Source organism: Symphalangus syndactylus, chromosome 3 (genome assembly GCF_028878055.3).
Source record: "Symphalangus syndactylus isolate Jambi chromosome 3, NHGRI_mSymSyn1-v2.1_pri, whole genome shotgun sequence".
Taxonomy (NCBI): Eukaryota; Metazoa; Chordata; class Mammalia; order Primates; family Hylobatidae; genus Symphalangus; species Symphalangus syndactylus.
This window is the reverse complement of record NC_072425.2, coordinates 124,186,024-124,211,289: the sequence shown is the minus strand read 5'-3', so window position 1 is coordinate 124,211,289 and position 25,266 is coordinate 124,186,024. Positions and strand designations below refer to the sequence as shown.

Below are 25,266 nucleotides of genomic sequence, written 5' to 3'. Positions count from 1 at the left end.
CAGGCCATGCTGATGTTTTGTTTTTTTTCCCCTTGAAGAAACAATCACTTATGAAAGAATGACTCATTCTTGTGCCATAAACTTCTCTCTCATATGTTAGTTTTAATTCTCAAATGTTTTGTGAGGAACAAAGAAGACAAGAAATCAACTTAAGGGACTCAAATAATCTGGAAGTGAAAGAACTTGGTTCTGATGTCATAACTCACAAGATTTTAATATGATTTAATGGAATTCCATTGGTGTGTCTTATTTGACTCCCCTCGCCTCTTTTTTAAACAGGCTTGGTTAGTTAGCATGATTTGTTGAGCTATCTGTTTAGCTGCTGACTTTAGTATTGCAGTGGTACATGATTTAATAGAAGAACAACTTTTAGAAATACAGTCACCTGAGAGTTTAGAAATACAGTCACCTGAGAGTTCCTGTAGTAGGATGTATTTTACTTGAGATTTTTCCCTGAACTTAATGGTTATTTAATCATTAGTAGGCTGAGTATCAAAGGACTGTTGACTTTGTTGGATGCTTATTTGGTAGTTATATCAATAATTGAAACGTGGATATATTTCTAACCGTATCAAAAAGCTAATATTACAGTCGCAACACTGCACTCCAGCTTGGGCTACAGAGTGAGATCCCATCTCTAAAAAAAAGCTAACACTTGAAAGTTAGTTTTAAGTATTTGTAAAAGAGCTAGGTAATATTATATTTCATGTAGTGTAAATACATGAGGTGAAGACTAACACCACAGTTTTAATGATGCTGTCTTAATACATCATTATTTGCTCTTCTGTGTCTTTATCAAATTGGCAGTTGGCTCTAGTTCCACTTTGAAAAATAATTTCTTGTTGGAATCATTTTCTTTGTTTGGGTTTTAAATCTTAAATTAATTTTGAAAATGTATAGAATCAGTGTCCTTACTTTCTTCTAGTAATTATTGTGAATATTTTGATATCAAAATAATGCAATATACAAATGAGAATTAGTAGTAAAAGAGGGAGGATTCAAAAAGTTGCTTCTAGTTAGGATGTCATTGTGGGCCAGAGAATAAGACAAGCCTATGTGTCTTTTTTTTGTGGTTTGTCATTATGGTTTTAAAAATGTGGCATTTTGTGTTTTTTCTCTTGATACTAGTCAACTGTTTATGGATTATAGACTAGCTTTTGTATTTTTGTTCCAAATGTAACAACTATTTATTGATTACCTAGAGAGGGTGCCTCTGAAGCTCTACTTTTATATTATACGTAATTCTAATGTACTTGGTTATCCAGTTTTAGAAAAGAAATATAATAAAAGCATCAAATTATAAGTGAAGAAACACACTACCACAAGGAGCTTATGGCAGTAAGAACTGACAACAGACTTTATAGAGAGCACAAATAATGAAGAAAAAATGGATAACTGAAAAACCATGTAACTCTTGCTGATATAGTTAGCATAGAAGTAACTGGCATTACATCTGGCCAAGCTAAATTCTGATTTGGAGGAGTTGCTGGAAAGGGAGGAAAGGCCAATGGTTCAGTCTTGGGAGGTTGTGTTTCCAGGAATTTATCCATTTTCTCTAGGTTTTCCAGTTTGTGAGCATATAGTTGATCATCATAGTCTCTGATGCTCTTTTGTATTTCTGTGATATCAGTTGTAATGTCTCCTTTTACATTTCTGATTTTGAATGCACCTGGCATTTTGACGCACCATTCTTGAATTAAAGCACATTATTATCACAGTAATTATTGTGTATTATCAGGAAAAGATTAAAGTTTCATTTATTATATTTTAAAAGGCAGGAAAGCTTATAACACTGTTTGGGAATATTTCCTTTCAAAATGACTATAAAAGAAATGTTTTTATACTTAAATGGTAAACCCTTAGCTATTTGGAAAATTTTGCTAATTAGAAAAACCCATTCTGCCAGTTTACATTAACCAAGGTTGTATTCTGAATATCAGTCATAATTTGGCACCTCACGCATTATCAGTTGTCAGTCACTTTAATAAAATCATTATATCTTTATATCTTTCTTCTCTTCTGTATATGATTTATTCATGAAGTTTAGTAATTACTGTGATGGCAAGTGGATGTGTATGCCAGACAAATTTTCAAAATAGAAGAATGTTTAGCATGCTTAAATACTTAAATTCTGATTTGGAAGAGTTAGATATGGAAGAAAGGCCAGTGGTTCAATCTTGGAATGTTTTATGTTTCTAGGAATTTATCCATTTCCTCTGGGTTTTCTAGTTTGTGAGCATATAGTTGATTATCATAGTCTCTGATGCTCTTTTGTATTTCGGTGATATCAGTTGTAATGTCTGATATTACATTTCTGATTTTGTTTATTTGGATCTTATCTCTTGGGTAATTCAGCTAGCAGTTTATCAATTTTGTTTATCTTTTCAGAGTCAACTTTTTATTTTATTGATCTTTTGTATTTTTTGGGGGGAGGGGTCTCAATTTATTCTGCCCTGATCTCTCTTTTCCTCTGCTAATTTCGGGTTGGTTCCTTCTTGCTTCTCTAGTTTCTTGAGGTGTCACATTAGATTATTTTTCATTTGTTATTTTTCTACTTTGTTGATGTAGGCATCTAATGCTATAAAATTCTCTCTTAACATTGCTTTTGCTGTATCTCACAGGTTTGGGTATGCTGTATTTGCATTTTCATTTGTTTAAAAAAATTCAGTAAAGTTTCAGGATACAAAATCAATGTACAAAAATCAGTAGCATTTCTATACACCATAACAGTGTAGCTGAGAATAAAGTCATGAAGGTAATCCCATTTATAATAGCTATAAAAAATAATACCTAGGAATATATTTAACCAAGGAGGTGAAAGATCTCTACAGGGAAAACTATAAAGCACGTGTGAAAGAAATCGTCGATGACACAAATAAATGGAAAAACATCGCATGCTCATGGATCAGGAGACTTAATATCACCAAAATTGCCATACTGGCCAGAGTAATCTACAGGTTGATTATAATCTCTATCAACATACCAACAGCATTTTTCACAGAATTAGAACAAACAATATTAAAATTCATGTGGAACCGAAAAAGAGCCTTAATAGCCAAAGAAATCCTAAGCAAAAACAATAAAAAAAACCCTTCACTTATGAAGCTTAGTTTGGCTGGATATGAAATTCTGGGTTGAAAATTCTTTTCTTTAAGAATGTTGAATATCGGCCCCCACTCTCTTCTGGCTTGTAGAGTTTCTGCCGAGAGATCAGCTGTTAGTCTGATGGGCTTCCCTTTGTGGGTAACCCGACCTTTCTCTCTGGCTGCCCTTAACATTTTTTCCTTCATTTCAACTTTGGTGAATCTGACAATTATGTGTCTTGGAGTTGCTCTTCCCGAGGAGTATCTTTGTGGCGTTCTCTGTATTTCCTGAATCTGAATGTTGGCCTGCCTTGCTAGATTGGGGAAGTTCTCCTGGATAATATCTTGCAGAGTGTTTTCCAACTTGGTTCCATTCTCCCCGTCATTTTCAGGTACACCAATCAGACGTAGGTTTAGTCTTTTCACATAGTCCCAAATTTCTTGGAGGCTTTGTTCATTTCTTTTTATTCTTTTTTCTCTAAACTTCCCTTCTCGCTTCATTTCATTCATTTCATCTTCCATCAGCGATACCGTTTCTTCCAGTTGATCGCATCTGCTACTGAGGCTTCTGCAATCTTCGTGTAGTTCTCGAAACTTGGCTTTCAGCTCCATCAGCTCCTTTAAGCCCTTCTCTCCATTGGTTATTCTAGTTATCCATTCTTCTAAATTTTTTTCAAAGTTTTTCACTTCTTTGCTATTGTTTTGAATTTCCTCCCGTAGCTCAGAGTAGTTTGATCGTCTGAAGCCTTCTTCTCTCAACTCATCAAAGTCATCCTCCATCCAGCTTTGTTCCGTTGCTGGTGAGGAACTGCGTTCCTTTGGAGGAGGAGAGGTGCTCTGCTTTTTAGAGTTTCCAGTTTTTCTGCTCTGTTTTTTCCCCATCTTTGTGGTTTTATCTACTTTTGGTCTTTGATGATGGTGATGTACAGATGGGTTTTTGGTGTGGATGTCCTTTCTGTTTGTTAGTTTTCCTTCTACCAGACAGGACCCTCAGCTGCAGGTCTGTTGGAGTTTACTAGAGGTCCACTCCAGACCCTGTTTGGCTGGGTGTCAGCAGCGGTGGCTGCAGAACAGCAGATTTTCGTGAGACCACAAATTCAGCTGTCTGATAGTTCCTCTAGAAGTTTTGTCTCAGAGGAGTACCCGGCCGAGTGAGGTGTCAGTCTGTCCCTACTGGGCAAACCTGACAAAAACAAGAAATGGGGAAAGGATTCTCTATTTAATAAATGGTGCTGGGAAAACTGGCTAGCCATATGTAGAAAGCTGAAACTGGATCCCTTCCTTACACCTTATACAAAAATTAATTCAAGATGGATTAAAGACTTAAATGTTAGACCTAAAACCATTAAAATCCTACAAGAAAACCTAGGCAATACCATTCAGGACATAGGCGTGGGCAAGGACTTCATGTCTAAAACACCAAAAACAATGGCAACGAAAGCCAAAATTGAGAAATGGGATCTCATTAAACTAAAGAGCTTCTGCACAGCAAAAGAAACTACCATCAGAGTGAACAGGCAACCTACAGAATGGGAGAAAATTTTTGCAAACTACTCATCTGACAAAGGGCTAATATCGAGAATCTACAATGAACTCAAACAAATTTACAAGAAAAAAACAAACAACCCCATCAAAAAGTGGGCAAAGGACATGAACAGACACTTCTCAAAGAAGACATTTGGCCGGGCACGGTGGCTCACACTTGTAATCCCAGCACTTTGGGAGGCCGAGGCAGGCGGATCATGAGGTCAGGAGATTGAGACCACGGTGAAACCCTGTCTCTACTAAAAATGCAAAAAATTAGCCGGGCGTGGTGGCGGGCGCCTGTAGTCCCAGCTACTCGGAGAGGCTGAGGCAGGAGAATCTCATGAACCTGGGAGGCGGAGCTTGCAGTGAGCCGAGACTGCGCCACTGCACTCCAGCCTGGGCAACAGAGTGAGACTCCGTCTCAAAAAAAAAAAAAAAAAAGACATTTATGCAGCCAAAAAACACATGAAGAAATGCTCATCATCACTGGCCATCAGAGAAATGCATATCAAAACCACAGTGAGATACCATCTCACACCAGTTAGAATGGCCATCATTAAAAAATCAGGAAACAACAGGTGCTGGAGAGGATGTGGAGAAATAGGAACACTTTTACACTGTTGGTGGGACTGTAAACTAGTTCAACCATTGTGGAAGTCAGTGTGGCAATTCCTCAGGGATCTAGAACTAGAAATACCGTTTGACCCAGTCATCCCATTACTGGGTATATACCCAAAGGACTATAAATCATGCTGCTATAAAGACACATGCACACGTATGTTTATTGCGGCACTATTCACAATAGCAAAGAGTTGGAACCAACCCAAATGTCCAACAACGATAGACTGGATTAAGAAAATGTAGCACATATACACCATGGAATACTATGCAGCCATAAAAAATGATGAGTTCATGTCCTTTGTAGGGACATGGATGAAACTGTAAAACATCATTCTCAGTAAACTATCGCAAGGACAAAAAACCAAATACCACATGTTCTCATTCATAGGTGGGAATTGAACAATGAGAACTCATGGACACAGGAAGGGGAACATCACACTCCGGGGACTGTTGTGGGGTTGGGGGAGAGGGGAGGGACAGCATTAGGAGATATACCTAATGCTAAATGACGAGTTAATGGGTGCAGGAAATCAACATGGCACATGGATACATATGTAACAAACCTGCACATTGTGCACATGTACCCTAAAACCTAAAGTATAATAAAAAAACAAAACAAAACCCAAAGCTGCAAAGCTGCTGGCCTCTGATTACCTGACTTCAAATTTTACTGAAAACGCTATAGTAACCAAAACAGCATGGTACTGACATAAACAGTAAACATCCAGATCAATGGAACAGAATAGGAAATATAGAAATAAAGCCACATATTTATAATCAACTGGTCTTTGACAAAGTTGACAAGAACATACACTGGGGAGAAGATATCCTTTTCAGTAAATGGTGCTGGAAAAATTAGTTTGCCCTATGCAGAAGAAGTATGAAACTGGACCCATATCTCTGAACATACACAAAAATGAACTTAAGATGGATTAAAGACTTAAATGTAAGACTGGAAACTATAAAAACCCTAGAAGAAAACCTAGGGAAAACTCTTCTGGACATTGATCTAGGCAAAGAATTCGTTACTAAGACCGCAAAAGCCTGAGCAATAAAAACAAAGATAAATGACAGTTAATTAAAGTAAAAAGCTTCACGAACAGACAGCCTACACAGTGCGAGAAAATATTTGCGAAATATACATTTGTCAAGGGTCTGATATCCAAGAATATACAAGGAACTCAATTCAGCAACAACAACAAATAATCCTACTAAAAAGTGGGCAAGGATATGAATAGATATCTTTCAAAAGAGAATATGCAAATGGTCAACAGGTAAATGAAAAAATGTTCAACATTGCTACTCACCTGAAAAATGGGCATTAAAACCACAGTGAGATATTATCTTACCCAAGCCAGAATGGCTACTATTAAAAATTTTAAAAAATAACAAATGCTTGTGAGGATGTGGAGATAAGGGAACTCTTATGCACTGTTGGGAGGAATATAAATTGGTACGACCTCTATGGAAAATGGTATGGAGATTTCTCAAAGAACTAAAAATAGAGCTATCATTTGATTCAGCAATCCCGTTACTAGGTATCTACTCAAAGGGAAATAAATCATTATAAAAAATACCCGCACTTGTATGTCTATTGTAGCAGTGTTCACAAGAGCAAAGATAATGTAATCAACCTGTGTCTATCAGTGGATGATTGGATAAACTGTTCACAAGAGCAAAGATAATGTAATCAACCTGTGTCTATCAGTGGATGATTGGATAAAAAAAGTGTGGTATATATACACAGTGGAATACTATTCAGCCATAAGAAAGAATGAAATCATGTTTTTGTTTGTTTGTTTTCTGCAGCATAAATGAATCTGGAAGTCATCTGAAGTGAAACAAGTCAGGCACAGAAAGACAAATTCACATGTTCTCCCTTTTAAGTGGGAGCTAAATAATGTATACACATGGACGTAGAGAATGGAATAATAGAAAATAGAGACTCAGAAGAATAAGGGGGTGAGAGGAGGACAGATGATGAGAAATTACTTAATGGGTGCAATGTACATTAATTGAGTGATGGATACTTTAAATGCCCTGACTTCATCACTATACAATCTATGCATGCAACAGGAGAATACTAAGAGATACCCTCAAGCATCTCCTACATTCCAGACATACTTCCTCTTATCTCCGTTGTGTAGTCCAATCCAATTTGCCCTTGATAGGATCAGTCGGTTCAGCCTATACGATGCCTTTTCATTCAGTGGAGTGAGGAGTCATAGCAGCCAGGTAGCAGTCTCAACTTCAAGTTCAGTGAGTCATTGTGGTGTCCCTTGGTGGAAGTATTTCTCTCTCTTTTTTTTTTTTCCTTTTTAAAATGTAGATGGGGTTCTGTCATGTTGCCCAGGCTGGTCTTGAACTCCTGGGTTCAAGGAGTCTTCCCACCTCCTTCCTTGGCCTCCCAAAGTGCTGGGATTACAGGTGTGAACCATGTGCCTGGCCCTGTATTCCTCCTTTTTGAACTAAAAGCTCTAGACTAGTAGAGTCTCAAGTCACAGGAATGGGAAGCAAAAATTTTGCTAGTTTATCACAAAGAGTAATAGTTACTCCTGTTTTTTCCCTAAGATTCCCAGACCTGTGGATCCTAGTTGTGGATCATCATTGTTTGGATGCTGACTTAGAGCATATACTGTATCCTGGAAGACATAGCCCAGCCCTACGAGGGATAGTCACCTGGCTGGTACTTGTAATTATATCTTCAAAAGGACAGTTCATTGTTCTGTCCAGCCAACTACTTCAGAATGATGGGGGTTTTGGCAGAAGCATGGCATGCCAGGAAGGCAAATCCATATCCAAAGTATCTATTCCAGTAAGAAGAAAGCACTGCCCCTTCCAGGATGGAAGTGGTCTGTTGTATTCACCTTGCTGCCAGAGGGAGAGTTATCATATCAGGGGCTCAGTGTTGGTCTCTGTTGTTGGCAGACTGGGTATTCAGCAGTGGATGTAGCCCAGTTGGCTTTGGTGAGTGGAAGCTCATGATGGTAACTTTTATCTGTGCATGGCTGTTTTGTTCACAAGCTTTGAGACGATGGCAGGAGTAGCTAATGACATAAGTATTGTCATGTGGGACATAAGTATTCTTGTGCTCTGTATCTGTTTGCATAACTCTTTCCCAGACCTCCTTGTCATTGATTCTCTAATTGTGTTCTGAGTCCCTGACCATCCAGCCAAATATGATGTTAGGGAGTCCTCAAGACTAGCTTTACTCCTGACACCAACTGCAAGTTCAGAGGTCCCTAAGGCCACTCTTGGGTTCAGTATTTTACTGGAAAGACTCATAGAATTGACTAAAAGCTGTTACTCTCATGGTTAAAGAAGTTGATTACAGTGAAAAAATACAGATTAAAATTAGCTAATCCTGTCAACTCTTCCTCCTTAAGCCCTAAGCAGCCACTAATCTATTTTGTCTATAGATTTCCCTGTTGTCGACGTTTCATATTAATGGAATCATAGAATAGCGTTTTTTTAAATGACTGACTTTTTTCACTTAGCATAATGTTTTTATAGATCATCCATGTTGTAACAAGTATCAGTACTTCATTCTTTTTATGGCTAAATAATACTACATTGTGGAGTTTCTTGGTCATATGGTAACTCAACCTTGTCCAACCCATGGCTTATGGGCCACATGTGGCCCAGGACGACTTTGAATGCAGCCCAACACAAATTTGTAAACTTTCTTCAAATATTACGAGCTTTTTGCGATTTTTTTTTTTTTTTTTTTTTTTTTTTAGCTCATGAGGTATCGGTAGTGTTAGTGTATTTTATGTGGGGCTCAAGATGGTTCTTCTTCCAATGTGGCCCAGGGAAGCCAAAAGATTGGGCACCCCTGTGGTAAGCCGTATGTTTAATATTTTATTAATTAATCTATGTTGAATTGTTTGACGAACTACCAGACTGTTTTCCAAAGCAGCTGCACTATCTTACATTCCCATCAATAGTGTATGAGGGTTCTGATTTTACCACATCCTTGACAACACTTGTTATTATCTGACTATTTGATTGTAGCCATCCTAGTGAGTGTGAAATGGCTAACTCACTGTCATTTAGTTTGTGTTTATGGTGTGCCAAATTGATTTTGTATAATATAATCAGCTTTTTAAAGGATTCTGTCTAAATGATTAAGAGGTGTATTTTCATGCTCCTCTCTTCTTTATCTCCTTTCATCCAGCAGTTTTGTTCACTTTTTCCATCTTACACTTAGTACATTCTCCACTATCTTTTACCAGTCTATCTGTTAAAAAATGTTGATTGTTACTCTCAAATAACGAGAATACGGTAGGCTAGAGGTCATAGAAGAGGTATATATGATTGATAAATTAAAAATGTTTTGTATCAAAGCCCAAAGAAAAGATAATGAGTACAAATGCAAATAATTTGAGGCTGTAGGAGGAGGGAATTAATTGTTCCTGGATCAGTGGGGACCATATTTCAGTTGTATTGAAGAATTAGTCAGACTTAATTGGCAAGACTGTATCATTTTCAATTCAAACACTATAAATCAGAGAGGTTTGGCAACATCCATGAAAACTAGATTTAAGAGTAGACATACCATTTTCCATGTATAAAACATTGGATTTGAATTGAATATTTTCTGTGATCATTTATGAACTTTCCAAAAACACCATGGGCTATATCATATGAGGGCACAGTTATGTATGTATAAATTTGTATTGTGCTCCTGTTAATATATTTTGGATAAGATAAATACCTACTAGATATCTGCATTCCCACTGGTAAGTACCTTAACTTGATTTGGTATGTTTATTCTAGATGAAATAGGTTTTTTTCTAGCTCTTTATTCTGCTTCATAGACTATATTCACAGTGTACCCTTTCTGTGTTTCAAACATTGATTTCTTAAGGGAGAAAGCCTCTCTTGTATCCCAGACACTGCAGTTTTGTAGTCAGACCAACTGGTTTTGATTCCTGGTTCTGTCCTTTAATAGCTGTGTGATTTTGGTTAAGTTACTTAGTTTCTGTTAGCCTCGGTTTTTTGTTTTTGTTTTGTTTGAGACACAGTTTTGCTCTTGTTGCCCAGGCTGGAGTGCAATGGCGTGATCTCGGCCCACAGCAACCTCCACCTCCCGGGTTCAAGCAATTCTCCTGCCTCAGCCTCCCGAGTAGCTGGGATTACAGGCATGTGCCACCACGCCCGGCTAATTTTTGTATTTTTAGTAGAGACAGGGTTTCTCCATGTTGGTCAGGTTGGTCTCGAACTCCCGACCTCAGGTGATCTGCCCACCTCCGCCTCCCAAAATGCTGGGATTACAGGGTGTGAGCCACTGCGCCTGGCCTAGCCTCAGTTTTTAATCTGTCAAGTGAAAATAAAAATTTCTGTGTTGCAGAAATATTTGGATTAGAATTAGTATCTAGCATGTAGTTGGACACTTTTTCATGAAAATGATTAGTGACCAGTTCTGATATTTTTTAGAATGTAATGAATTATGGTTTAGATGAAGATATAAAGTTTAAATAAATTTAAAATAATAATTTGTAAGGCAATACAGTTTACATAAATAGGCAAATGTGGAAAAGTCAAGAAGTATACAAGGACTAATATGTGGAATATTGTGGAAGAAAAAATTAAATTGCTGGTAGAAACAAGGAAGTCGGTGTGCTCTAAGAAATGCCTTGGTAATAATCTTTTTGCCTGATTCTATCAGTAATGGTGTTAAATAAATTTCCTTCTATTTACATTGGGTTTTATTTTTTCTTCTTTTTCTAGTTTCTTAAGGTGGCAGTTGGCAACATTGATTTGAGACCTTTCTTGTCTTTTAATACAGAAGTTTAATGCTATAATTTTCCCTCTAAATTATGCTTTAGCAGCATACCACAAATTCTGATACGTTGTATTTTTGTTTTATTGCTGTTTAAAATCATTTCTCATTGTCTTTTTTTTGTTGTTGTTGTTTATTCATTGGTCATTCAGAAGTGCACAATACCAAGTACGTGGCAGTTTTCCAAAAATATTTCTGTTACTGATTTTTAATTCTGGGGTGGCCAGAGAACATACTTTTAAGTTACTAGAATCCTTTTAAATGTATCGAGACTTGTGTTATGACCCAGAATGTCATCTATCTTGGTTGATGTTCCACGTACACTTGAGAAGAACGTGTATTTTGCTGCTGTTGGGTGGAATTTCTATTAATGTCAGTTAAGTCAAGTTGGTTGATAGTGTGTTCAAGTCTTCTACGTACCTATTGCTTTTCTGTTTGTGCTACCAATTATAGAGAGTGAGGTATTTAAAATCTGTGATTACAGTTGAGATTTATCTGTTTGTTTGGAAGTTCTATCAAGTTTTTTGTTATACATTTTGAAGCTCTGTTATTAGGTATATAAACTTCAGGATTGTTATGTCCTCTTAAAATTTTTCTTTTCAACTTATATAATCTACAGAATGTTGTGTCCTCTTGATGTTATGACTCCTTTATCAGGTGACCTTTTATCATTCATAATACTATGTGCTGTGAAATCTACTTTGACATGAATAGAACTGCTCCATCTTCAAATCATTTAAAATGCTAACATCCAAGCATCTTGTTATTGCTTTGTATTTGATGATAACATGTAGTTTTGTTTTGTTTTTTTGTTGTTGTTGTTTTTGTTTGTTTTTTTTTTGAAACGGAGTTTCGCTCTTGTTGCCCAGTCTAGAGTGCAGTGGTGCAATCTTGGCTCACTGCAACCTCTGCCTCCATGGTTCAAGCGATTCTCCTGTCTCAGCCTCCTGAGTAGCTAGGATTGTAGGCATGGACCACCACGCCCGGCTAATTTTGTATTTTTAGTAAAGATGGGGTTTCACCATGTTGGTCAGGCTGGTTTCAAACTCCTGGGCCTCGTGATCCGCCCGCCTTGGCCGCCCAAAGTGCTGGGATTACAGGCATGAGCCACCATGCCTGGCCTGTTTTGTTTTTAATACTTAGTACTTTCATACTTCCATCACACTAAGTAATTTACGTTACACTTAGTACTTTAGTACTTCTATTACACTTAGTAGAATGCAGTGTAATGGAAAAAAAAAAGACAAGTTAATGGGTATGATACAGTGTAGTCATCCTGAGACTGATGGCAGTACAAGTACACATTGGAGGGGCTTTGCAAGATGGAGGAAGTTTCTTTGATGGAAATGACCGCTAATTCTTACCATAGTATTGAAAAATGAGTAGAATTAAACCTCATGGGTTGACCCAGGAAGACACTTACTACAACTGATGAGACAGCCTGTCAGGAAATAAGGATGCCAAGGACAGAATAACTGTGCAGTCATGTGCCAATGCAGCAGGTATACATAAGTGTAAATGTGCTGTAATTCTTTATGGGTGGCTGAGATAATGACATCTTTGCCTCTGATAGTTCAGAATACATAAACTTTGTTTCATGCACAAAATTATTAAAAATATTATATACAGTTACCTTAGGGCTATGCATGTAAGGTACATAGGAAACATAAATGAACTTCATTTTAGACTTGCATCCCATCCCCATGATATCTTATTATATATATGCAAATACTCTAAAATCGGAAAAAATTGGAAATCTAAAACTCTTCTGGTCCCAAGCATTTGGATAAGGGATACTGAGGCAGTATTGTTTTAACCATTGTAAAATGAGGAAATAAGGCATAGAGAGAGCATAGAGAAATTAAATAATATGTTCAAGGTTATACGTACAGGAGATAGAACTTTACTGTGGTCATTTTGACTGTGGAATCTAAGCTTTAAACCATTATGACTTTATGTATGTATGATTTAGTTGGCTTTCAAGCTCAAGAGTTTGAACTTCATTCTGTACACAGTATAGAACTCTCTAAGTACCTAAGGAGGTACATAAAATAAGAAAATAAAATTTGTGTTTTTGTATTTTGAAAGCATCAATCTGTCCATAGTTCATGTTAGGAGAGATATGGAGAAGGTACCTGGAGATGTGGTTAAAAAAAAAAAAAAGTTCCGTGTTCTATATAGTGTATATGTGAATTTTTAAAGTTACAGTTTTAACCTCTCTGTGATTCAGTTTCCTCATCTATTAGTTGAAAATGCTAATGGTCCCCACCACATAGGAGTATAAAACATGAACAAGTCTTATAGAATTGTATATAGTAAATATTCAGTAAACTTTAGCTGTGGTGATGATGATGATAGATTGACTCTAGAAGATGAAACAAATATTAATCATGTTTTTTCTTTTCTTTTAAATGTATTAGTTTTATCAGAACTTACAGATACAGATTTAGGATACCACAGTACAGTAAAATCTTAATCAATACCTTCTACTCTCTATTACTGTTATTTTGGTTTTTCAGTTTATGGGAAAAACAGATGGAGACTATTACACCCTGGATGACATGTTTGTCTCCAAAGCAGCTGAGAGAGAACGTCTTGGTGAAGAGGAAGAGAACCAACGTAAAAAAGCTATTGCTGAGCATTGTAGTCTTGCTGCACAAATGGAAAAATGTCTGTATTGTTTTGACAGCTCACAATTTCCCAAGCATCTTATTGTTGCAATAGGTTTTAAGGTAAGAAGTGTTTACTATCCTTTGCTTACATTGTCATAGAACTTTTTTTGTTTCTTCATAGAATAACTTGAAGAAGTTTATTATTTTGTTTGTTTTACTTGTTTATTGGGTCCTTCCCCTAATAATTTTTAAGCTCCGTGAAGACAGAGACAACTTTTGCTCTCCATTGTATAGAAAGCATCTAGCCCTGGTTGTAGTACATAATAGTTATTCATTTCAATAAATACTTACTGATTTAATTCTTACATTAAGTAAATAATTTTTGTATACCTAATATATGCCATACTCTAGTCACTGGGGAAAAGTTGAGAATCAGATAGACTTTTAGACCTTATGCCTAGTGAAATAAGGCAGTAAATAAAGTAATAATTGCCCTGATTTGAAAGAATTGTCGTAAAGCAAGTAAAGTGAGGAAATGGGGGAAAATGATGGGGGTATTTTTTTCACAAGGTAGTCTGGAAGGCTTCTCTGAGGAACTTTAGTAAAGATGCATAAAATGGGAAGGACAAGTAACACGAAGATAGGAATGAATAATGTTTCAGGAAGGACCATCAGTGAAAAGCCCTGAGGAGGAAATGAGCTTAGCATTGATGGAGCAGAAAGAAGGCAGGAGTGGAGTCAGTGAGAAAAGTAGAAGTTGAATGAATGAATGAATGAATGCTAGTTTCAGGAACGAATAGTTTGGGAAACATACATATACATATATATGTTGTTTATTGTATACATACACATACCCCTAGTCTTTAATATCTTTAGGTTGTTGAAGTGGTTACATCAGTGTCCATTCTGGCTTCTTTTATTTTCTTACCTTCTTTTTCTTCTCTTTTCCTTTATACTTAACAAAAAGATAAATGTCAAAATCCCATTCAAAATTAAATAATTTTTAAAAATCCATCTTAACTAATTAGTTATATTTATTTTTCTAAGTTCCTTTCCCAACTTTCATGTAAACAACATGGTTATAACTTAAGAGTTATGTTCATTCTTTAATATTTTTGCCTGATTCTAGTCATCTACTTTTAATTTGATTTAGAAAAAGAAACAAAAAACTGCTTGGTAGTTCATCCAGTTACCAAGTATTTACTGAGTGTCTAGTGTTTGTCAGCCTCTAGTACTAGGTACTAGAAATATAAATATGCCTAAAACCTCCTCAAGTTGCTTACAGCTTTATGGGGAGCAGGCAGACATAACCAGATCAATTTTAATGCAGTGATATAAATGCAAGAGTATTGTGGGAACACGAAGGAGGAATATTTAAGTTACCGCGGAGTTATCAAGGAAGGCTTTCGGGAAGAAGTATGTCTTGTGCTACATTTTAAGGTGGAATAGGATACATTTCAGTATTTAGGAAATACAGAACAATACAAGCAAAGACACTGAGGTTTACAACCACATAGTTCATTCTGGGAACTACAAGCTGTCTTAAGTGGGTACTACCCTTACTGGATCTCAGACCTCAGGAGTGTAAAGACTTTATACATCAGACCTGAGAATTATCTAGTCTTCCATTTATACCTTTAAGTGGGGGAAGAGGAGATATGCTAGCATTCATACACAAACAAACTACACCAAAATTTAGTGGCTTAAGACAACATTTAAATCATTCTGTTTTGTATGGTCTGTTATCTTCCAGTAGGCTAGCATGGGCTTCTTCACATGGGAGCTAGGCTCATTCCGACAGAATTAGCAGAAGTACACAAGGCCTCTTGAGGCATAGACTTGGAACTGACCATCATCATTTCTACCATATTCTGTGGCCCTCGTGAGTCATAAGGCCAGTTTGCACTCCACCTCTTGATGGGAGGAGCTACAGAGTAACATTGTGAAGGGTTTGGGTATATGGAGTAGTAAATAACTGGATGCATTTGTGCAGTCTACTACAGAAGACGTTCAGAATTTTTGCTTATACTCTCTTAAAATGCTATAATAGAGATATCTTTGTCTGAGATGTTCTGTTCATTTCATGACTACTGTTTTTAGACCACTAGCAAATTTACATTTTAACCCAAATATCTCCTAGAATTCTAGGTTCATGTATCCAACCTACTTTTCCACTTGGATATCTAGTAAACATCTCAAACTTAGGTGAAGGTCTAATACCCGTCTCCACCTTTACCTTTAGCTAACACTAACCCTCCCATAGTCTTCCTCTTTTTAGTAAATGTCACTTTCATCCTCCAGTTGCTTGCATTAGATCTTGGAGTAATGCTGAGTCCTTTACTTTCCCTCACTCCTTGCTGTCCATTTCTAAATTCTATTGGCTATATTTCAAAATATATTCCTGTTCTGACCACATTTCATAATCTTTATTTCTACCACCCTGGCTCAAGTCATCATCATTTATTACTGGACTCCTGTGATAGTTTCCTAATGGTTCTTTCTGCCTCTTTCCTTTGCCCTTTCTCTATACAGTAGCAAGTGATCTTTTTGACTTTAAGTCAACATTAGTCAGATTTGGCTTTCAGACCAAAGCTGGAATCCTTATTGTCGCCTGTGAGGCCTACAGGCCCAATTCTTCCTGTCACCTCACTGTCTGTCAGCCTTCCTCTCATCCTCTCAGCTTAGCCACACTGGCTGTTTGACAATCTGGAGAACACACTTGGTATGCATCCTCCTCACATGCTTTTCCCTTTGCCTAGGAGTTTCTTCCTGTGTCTACCCTTCCTTCCTTCACATATCTTCTCAAATGTTACCCTAGTAGGTAACTTTAAAGGGAGGCTTCCTAACTTCTCCCTAGACACTATCTATACCTTTTTCTGCTTTATTTTTTTAGTACCGCTTATCACCATCTGACGTCTTGTACATTTTACTTTACATTTACATTGTTCATTTGTATTTCTTCTTTCATGTCTTAGTTCGGGCTACTGTAAAAAATACCATAGACTGGATGGCTTATCAGCAACAGAAATTTATTGAAGCCAGTTCTGGAGGCTGGGAAGTCCAAGATCAAAGTGCTAGCAGATTCAGTGTCTGGTGAGGTCCCACATCCTGGTTCATAGCCAGCGATCTTATTGGTGTGTCCTTACATGGTGGAAGTGGCAAGAACATTCCCTGGGGCCTCTTTTATAAGATAATTAATCCCATTCATGAGGGCTCTGTCCTCATGATCTAATCACCTTCCAAAGTCCCCTGCCTGCAAATATTATCATCTTGGGTGTTAAGATTTAATGTGTATATTTTGGAGGCACACAGACATTCAATCTGTAGCACCCCATAAGCTCCTTATGGGTAGGGATTTGTGTCCCTGCACATTGTTGATTTCCTAGCATGTAGAACACTGCCTGGCATGTAATTGGCCCTCAGTAATTATTGATCAGTCAGTCAGTAGCTCTGCTTTCTCTGTCAAATAAAAAAAAGTATTGCTTTTTTGTGTGTTCTAATTTATTTAGGTATTTATTAATTTTCTTTTCTCTTTTATGTATCTATTATTATTTTGAAAAACTGATTTTGATACCAATTTTAGGTGATTTTTATGTTTATAATGCTTTTAAAAATGAATTTTATTACAACTTATTTGACCTATCATTGACACTTGGACCTGGCTCTTTATCTCAGTGATTATGTAGAAAATTCAGTGATTTCTTTAAATATTTCATTTTCTAAATCTTATAAGTTGTCTATAGACATACCCATGATCCTTAATCTTTATTTCTTTTTTTCATGAACATGTTTGTGATTTTACTGTAATTTTAGGTAGATATCCATGTCCACTGCTACTTTGTTGTTTGTCAGCGAAGTTTTAAACATTTGAGTTATTCTATTAAATAAATAAACAATGTGTGCTATGCAAAATATTTCTAGCTAAAACTCAGCAAAATATAGCAGAAATAAGAAAAGATCAAGCCCTTTGTAATGCTTTTGTTCTCTGTATGCATACTGATTAACCTTTTTTTTTTTAAGACAGTTTGTATAAAATGGAAAATTAGCACCAGTTTTTAGGTAATACATGTATGTAAATAAACAGAGCAGTAAAGCCATTCCGAGGTCATTTCCTCTTCCTCTTAGCTGAGTTAATTCTCTTTTCTCAGCTAATCAGAGAAGGAAGGCCTGATAAACAGGCATCAGTTAGACTACCATTACCAGGCCGTGTGTCTTTTTGTTTTTGTGAAAACTGTGGTTTCAGGAGTTGCCAAAGTATCTAGCTCCTTCAGATTAAGGATATTGTATCATTCATTCTGCTCTTCTTTGCCTAATCTTAATCCTTGTCTGATGTAAAACAGTGAAAATTGAGATCTGTGCTCTAAATTTTCAGTTTATTAAAAGCCATCCTGATGCCTCTAAAAATATTAAATATCTTTAAAAATATTAATGTTTACAAAAGCAATTCTTAAGTAAGTATTCTTCATTAAATATTTATCATTGTTTTTTACTAGGGGCTCATCTGTTACAACTGAGAATAAATAGCATTAACATATAAATATATAACATATAAATAGCAATAACATTTCACCTTTTGTATTTCTCCCCTATAGGTTTATTTATGTTTACCCAACGTACAATCTCTTACTGAGGGGCACTGCCTGATAGTCCCTTTGCAGCACCATAGAGCAGCTACTTTATTGGATGAAGACATATGGGAGGAGATCCAGGTCAGCATGATAAATGTTCATTATCATTTTAAAACTCATGAGCAATTTTTGTAAATTATTGTGATAAATTCCAATAGGTTTTATACCTTCATTTAATGATTTTAGTTTCTAAACTTAAACGCATGTGTTTTCATAGTTGTATATATCTGTGGATCATGATGTTTCCATCATTTTATTTTCCAGATTTTGAGACCTTTTATCTACGAAATAAACTGTGACAAAGTAATAATTATTTTTACTTAAAAAAATCAGTCTAAGATTTCAGCACTTCCTTTGTAGCATGAAAGAATCATTCTTACCACAGTAAGCCAATAAATTGCAGCTGAAAGGAAAGACATTTTCAGATAATGAAAAGAAATTTGAGGAGTCAGAGGTTTTATATTTAGCGGTTGCCGTGTTTTCCTGTGATAGAATTGGCCTTCTCTGCTGCTGTGTTTTTGTGGTGATTTTGTTACTAGCTTTAATTTCTGCCCTTTTTCCTTCGTAATCTGGCCCAGCTTTTAGATTCAGGGATTTGTTTTTGTGGCTGATGCTTTAAGAGAGTGAAAGGCACAACATGGGTGAAATTGTTGCTGAATTATTTCAAGACCTAATAATGACCAGGAAAGAAAGGAAGAAAACTCTTTATTTTTCTAATGCCAGACAACTGAATAGGAGCTACAGGGAGCCTTAATTGGAAAATGTGAAAATTGTAAGTTAGCGCTGCACAAGAGACGACTAGTCTTTGCAGCATGCTGATAAGCATGTCAAAAGAAGAGATGTTTTGATGGCATTTAATGAAATTTAGTCTTGTATACCTTATAATTTTAAAGTTTTTGCTGTGAAAGTTAAAAGGGTAGATTGTTTTACTGCATTGCAACCAAGCAAAAGTAAGAATATAAGTCTTTTTGATGTGAAAGTTTCAGTTTTCCTAGTAGTGGATGCCAGTGCCAGTAGGTAATTTAAGGTGGAAAGTATGGAAATTCAGTTCTTAGAATTATTTTAGAACATTTCCAGGATGCCTTTTAAAAATTTATACATGTAAAACTGATTTAATTTAGAACAAAGTGAAGTGTCAAAAATGTTTTAAGTAATTATAGGAATACAATGTGTATATGTTTTATATTTCTTTTTTTTTTTTTTTTTTTTTTGAGACAGAGTCTCGCTCTGTCACCCAGGCTGGAGTGCAGTGGCGCGATCTCGGCTCACTGCAAGCTCCGCCTCCCGGGTTCACGCCATTCTCCTGCCTCAGCCTCTCCGAGTAGCTGGGACTACAGGCGCCCGCCACCACGCCCGGCTAATTTTTTGTATTTTTAGTAGAGACGGGGTTTCACCGTGGTCTCGATCTCCTGACCTCGTGATCCGCCCGCTTCGGCCTCCCAAAGTGCTGGGATTACAAGTGTGAGCCACCGCGCCCGGCCTATGTTTTATATTTCTATAAGAAATCAAGCTGCTTAATGAAAACAATTTAAGTGGATGAAGATTTTTATTCAATTTAACAGATATTGAGTTCACGAATATAATATTTTAGGTGCTATAAGAAATGAAGAGATCAAGTAATTCATTAATTCTGCCAAAATATATGGTGTATTTCTAGTGTAGTTTACATTATAGTTTAGCAGATTTTGGAAGCCAAGTGTATTATGGAAAACTGGGAAAGAGAGGAAAAGCCAAATTGTTTTATGCAAATAATGGTGTTATAGCTCCTTTTGTGTGAGAAAGGAAAATAATTGTTAGAAGTTATCAATTATTGTAGGCTAGTGAACTAATGAAATATTTGAATCCTAGCTTGAAGAAGAACAGTTTGCTGTTGCTCTTGTTGTTGCTGTTGTTGTTATTTTACTTTCAAATATGTACAACTCAAATTAATTCTACCCTAGTGAATATCTTTGATTATTCACCCCTTTTATTGGATATATTAAAAGAAGATTTGACTTAGCACAAAATGTTGTTGCCAAATGTTGCAATGCAGGAGCCACTTCTTTCAAGTGGTTTTAAAAATCACCAGTATCTAGTAATATTTAAATGTAGTTTTAGACTTCCTATTTAATAGAAGATGCAAAGATGTTTTGGCATAGCATACTTGAGTAATTACAGATTTCAAATGAGATCCAAATTGCTGGTTTTGTTTAATATATAGTGAAACTTGGTTCCCTCTAAATTTGTTATCATGTATACAAATTTTCTTGAACATACGCTGTAGGCAAACACTGTAAGCCCATTTAAAAAAATATTCCAAATTGATAGGTGGGGAAAAAGGAGGGTCACTGATGCTTACATACAGTGAACTTTAATGTGGAGTGATATGTGGGGCCATTTCGTTAGGAAATAGCCAATGTTAGTAACTTTAGGTCTTTTTCTTGGGGCTAGCTAGACCTTCAGAAGAGACTTTTTTTTTTTTATGATTATTATACTTTAAGTTTTAGGGTACATGTGCACAATGTGCAGCTTTGTTACATATGTATCCATGTGCCATGTTGGTGTGCTGCACCCATTAACTCGTCATTTAGCATTAGGTATATCTCCTAATGCTGTCCCTCCCCCCTCCCTCCACCCCACAACAGTCCCTGGAATGTGATGTTCCCCTTCCTGTGTCCATGTGTTCTCATTGTTCAATTCCCACCTATGAGTGAGAACATAAGGTGTTTGGTTTTTTGTCCTTGCGATAGTTTACTGAGAATGATGTTTTCCAGTTTCATCCATGTCCCTACAAAGGGCATGAACTCATCATTTTTTTGTGGCTGCATAGTATTCCGTGGTGTATATGTACCACATTTTCTTAATCCAGTCTATCGTTGTTGGACATTTGGGTTGGTTCCAACTCTTTGCTATTGTGAATAGTGCTGCAATAAACATACGTGTGCATGTGTCTATAGCAGCATGATTTATAGTCCTTTGGGTATATACCCAGTAATGGGATGGCTGGGTCAAATGGTATTTCTAGTTCTAGATCCCTGAGGGATCGCCACACTGACTTCCACAATGGTTGAACTAGTTTACAGTCCCACCAACAGTGTAAAAGTGTTCCTATTTCTCCACATCCTCTCCAGCACCTGTTGTTTCCTGACTTTTTAATGATGGCCATTCTAACTGGTGTGAGTTGGTATCTCATTGTGGTTTTGATTTGCATTTCTCTGATGGCCAGTGATGATGAGCATTTTTTCATGTGTCTTTTGGCTGCATAAATGTCATCTTTTGAGAAGTGTCTGTTCATGTCCTTCGCCCACTTTTTGATGGGATTGTTTGTTTTTTTCTTGTAAATTTGTTTGAGTTCATTGTAGATTCTGGATATTAGCCCTTTGTCAGATGAGTAGGTTGCAAAAATTTTCTCCCGATTTGTAGGTTGCCTGTTCACTCTGATGGTAGTTTCTTTTGCTGTGCAGACGCTCTTTAGTTTAATTAGATCCCATTTGTCACTTTTGGCTTTTGTTGCCATTGCTTTTGGTGTTTTAGACATGAAGTCCTTGTCCATGCCTATGTCCTGAATGGTATTGCCTAGGCTTTCTTCTAGGGTTTTTGTGGTTTTAGGTCTAACATTTAAGTCTTTAATCCATCTTGAATTAATTTTTGTATAAGGTGTAAGGAAGGGATCCAGTTTCAGCTTTCTACATATGGCTAACCAGTTTTCCCAGCACCATTTATTAAATAGGGAATCCTTTCCCCATTGCTTGTTTTTGTCAGGTTTGTCAAAGATCAGATAGTTGTAGATATGCGGCATTATTTCTGAGGGCTCTGTTCTGTTCCATTGATCTATGTCTCTGTTGTGGTACCAGTACCATGCTGTTTTGGTTACTGTAGCCTTGTAGTATAGTTTGAAGTCAGGTAGCGTGATGCCTCCAGCTTTGTTCTTTTGGCTTAGGATTGACTTGGTGATGCGGGCTCTTTTTTGGTTCCATATGCACTTTAAAGTAGTTTTTTCCAATTCTGTGAAGAAAGTCATTGGTAGCTTGATGAGGATGGTATTGAATCTATAAATTACCTTGGGCAATATGGCCATTTTCACGATATTGATTCTTCCAACCCATGAGCATGGAATGTTCTTCCATTTGTTTGTATCCTCTTTTATTTCATTGAGCAGTGGTTTGTAGTTCTCCTTGAAGAGGTCCTTCACATCCCTTGTAAGTTGGATTCCTAGGTATTTTATTCTCTTTGAAGCAATTGTGAATGGGAGTTCACTCATGATTTGGCTCTCTGTTTGTCTGTGATTGGTGTACAAGAATGCCTGTGATTTTTGTACATTGATTTTGTATCCTGAGACTTTGCTGAAGTTGCTTATCACCTTAAGGAGATTTTGGGCTGCAGAAAAGACTCTTTCAACCTCCTGTCATCTAAGCCCACTTGCCAGTGTTCTGGGAGTTGAATGGGGGAAGAAGGCTGGAGGTGGCAGTGTTGAACATGTACAGACATTAAGTAACCTTTCTGATAACACCTCTGTTTTCAGACTGTAAACTCTCAACTGTGTCTGGTTTTCTAGCCCAGCTACCTTGTTTTACCTTTTCCAGAGGATAATCCTATAGTTCTGATGATGAGGAGGGGACCTGGCGTGTTGATTGCTTTAACAGGCTTTCCTCTAAGTCATCTGTTTTTAGCTACACCTTCACCTCCACTTCCATAAGTACTTGATTGGTGCTGCCAACTCCTGAGCCTTTTGAAGGTTCTGCAGTGTAGCATGGGTTTCTTTGTTATCCCTGCTAACCTTCTTTCCCCTCCCCAAGGTATGAGCCAACTTTCTAGCATTTAAGTCGGATCTTATGGAGTGATCTGATTTGTCATTGTGTTTTCTCTCATTTCTTTTGTTCAAGTAGCTTCTGCCTTTTAAACAATTGTTTAAATTCATTTTTGAGGTGTTACTCTGTGGAGAGAGTAGGGATAAATGTGTTCTGTTGCATAACATTTACCTTGGGATAACTTGATAACTTTATATTTAAATATGTTATATTTTAAAAACATCTAAATCGTAGCGTTAATATTCCAAAATCAGTCCTATATAGCGTTAATAGTTTTAAGGAGTACTTTAATTTTAATGTCAAAATTATGTATTCATAGGCACTTGATTTTTTTATACTGTGGTGATACAAAAGGACCTGCAACATTCTGCAGTATAGTTTCCTTGAACTGAGTATAAGAAATTGTAGTCTGGGTGCATTGACTAAATGAGGAATGGGCAATTAGATGAATAATGATAGGTTAGAAATGTGGAAAGGAGTGGTTACCCAAAGAATGAAGTGTTTTTTACTAGGAATATGGGAATTTCATGTCATCTCCATAACATGGGAATTCTATCTCTCTTAAATATCAAACAGTTTTGATTTATCTTATGATATGGAACTACAAAAACTTTCCCCATTGTTTAGTTGTTACATAACTTTTTAAAAAATGAATATTTTTGTATAGCATATTTGTTACTGAGTATGGAGAACATCATGCTTGATGTTGATCAAACTCAAATTATTCCATTAAACTCATATTTGTAAATTAAAATATTCTATATATATGTGTGTGTATATATATATAGAGAGAGAGGAGAAGTACTTAAATGTGTGTGTATCCTCCTTGGAGCTATTAGTATGAGGTTTATATATTTTATAATACAGAACCATTCTTGCAACACTAATTTAGTATTTTTTCAGTTTTTGTTTATAATTCGTGACACTTTGAGTTTGCCTTCTTCACTATTCTCCAGATAAAATCTAGAACAGTCATCCAGTAATTAAGCCAGAAAGGGAGTATGAACAAACATGAAGTAAGGATGTTTGTGAGGTAATTTTTGGATTATTTAAACTTTTATTATTGTTATTGCTGTTGCTTTTTATGTACATCTTTTCTTCTTTGAAAAAGTTTGGGTTACAAATACATAGTTCCACTCTGTTAATGATTTTCCTTTTTCTAGTATATAAGGTTATCTTCTCTCTCTAGGACTAGATATTGAAATAAGTAACAATAAAGTTTTTTTAATAAATAAAAGTTTATAAGCATAGTAACAAGTAACAAAATAGAGACAATCTGAAAAGCTGTCAGAATAGCAAATTTGTATATTTTCCTATTTGATTCTGTTTTTTAGTTTTTTTTGTGCAAGTAACACTAGGCATGTGAAGGTAACGATGAGTGGAAACCATGTGGGGAGGAGGCACGAGGCATGCCTCCTCCTCCCAGTCAGGATAGTATCAGTGGAAGCCTAATGGGAACCTAGAATTCCCATCTGCTACCCAGCAGTAATGAGTAGTCTCTCCCATTTTTGAGTGTCAACAGAGGCCAAGCTGGGAACCGGAACTTCTATCCTCATGTGGCAGTAATAAGGTGGTATCTCTCTTTCTTCTGATGGAGCAGTATTAGGAAAAGCCATATGAAACAGAAAATTTAAACAAGATCCAGTCTCTTAATTCTCAAAATGTCCAGATTTCAACTGAAAATAACTTATTATAAAGACAGTCTCAACTAGGATAAAAAAGGTAATCAATAGACACCAACATCAAGATAACAGAGATGTTCTAATTATCTGACAAAGATTTTAAAGCAGCCCTCATAAAAATGCTTCAACAAGCAATTAGGAAAATATAACAAGTGCTATAAGGAAAGTACAATTTGAGTGACAGCGTATTTCTCACTAGAAACCATGGAGACCAGAGGGAAGTAGCACATTTCTCAAGTGCTGAAAGAAAATAACTGTCAAGCAAGAAGTCTGTTTCTAGTGAAAATATCCTTCAGGAATATGGGAGAAAAGACATTGTTAGGTAATGGAAAACAAAGAGAAATTGTCATCAGCAGAGCTATCCTAAAAGAATAGCTAAAGGAAGTTCTTTAAACAGAAAAGAAATGATAAAAGAAAAAATCCTGGAAAATCAGGAAGGCGGAAAGAAGTTTTGACTAAAGAAGAAGAGAAGCCAATATGATGACAGAAGCAGAGACTGAAATGATGCAGCCACTGGCCAAGAAATGTTGGCAGCCCCAGA

At 36.4% G+C, this 25,266-nt stretch overlaps 1 protein-coding gene across 4 annotated transcripts in view; it reads left to right on the top strand.

Annotated features, from left to right (window-relative positions):
* Window positions 1-25,266, top strand: part of CWF19L2 (CWF19 like cell cycle control factor 2) — a 134,705-nt gene that overhangs the window by 91,822 nt on the left and 17,617 nt on the right. For 3 of the 4 annotated variants that reach the window (XM_055272973.2, XM_055272972.2, XM_063636475.1), the window contains exons 13-14: window positions 13,536-13,748; window positions 18,221-18,337. In XM_055272973.2, the coding sequence (XP_055128948.1) occupies window positions 13,536-13,748; window positions 18,221-18,337 (330 nt within the window). Of the gene's footprint in view, window positions 1-13,535; window positions 13,749-18,220; window positions 18,338-23,999; window positions 24,077-25,266 lie in introns of those variants that run through there. The other variant, XM_055272975.2, reaches the window with a different exon arrangement.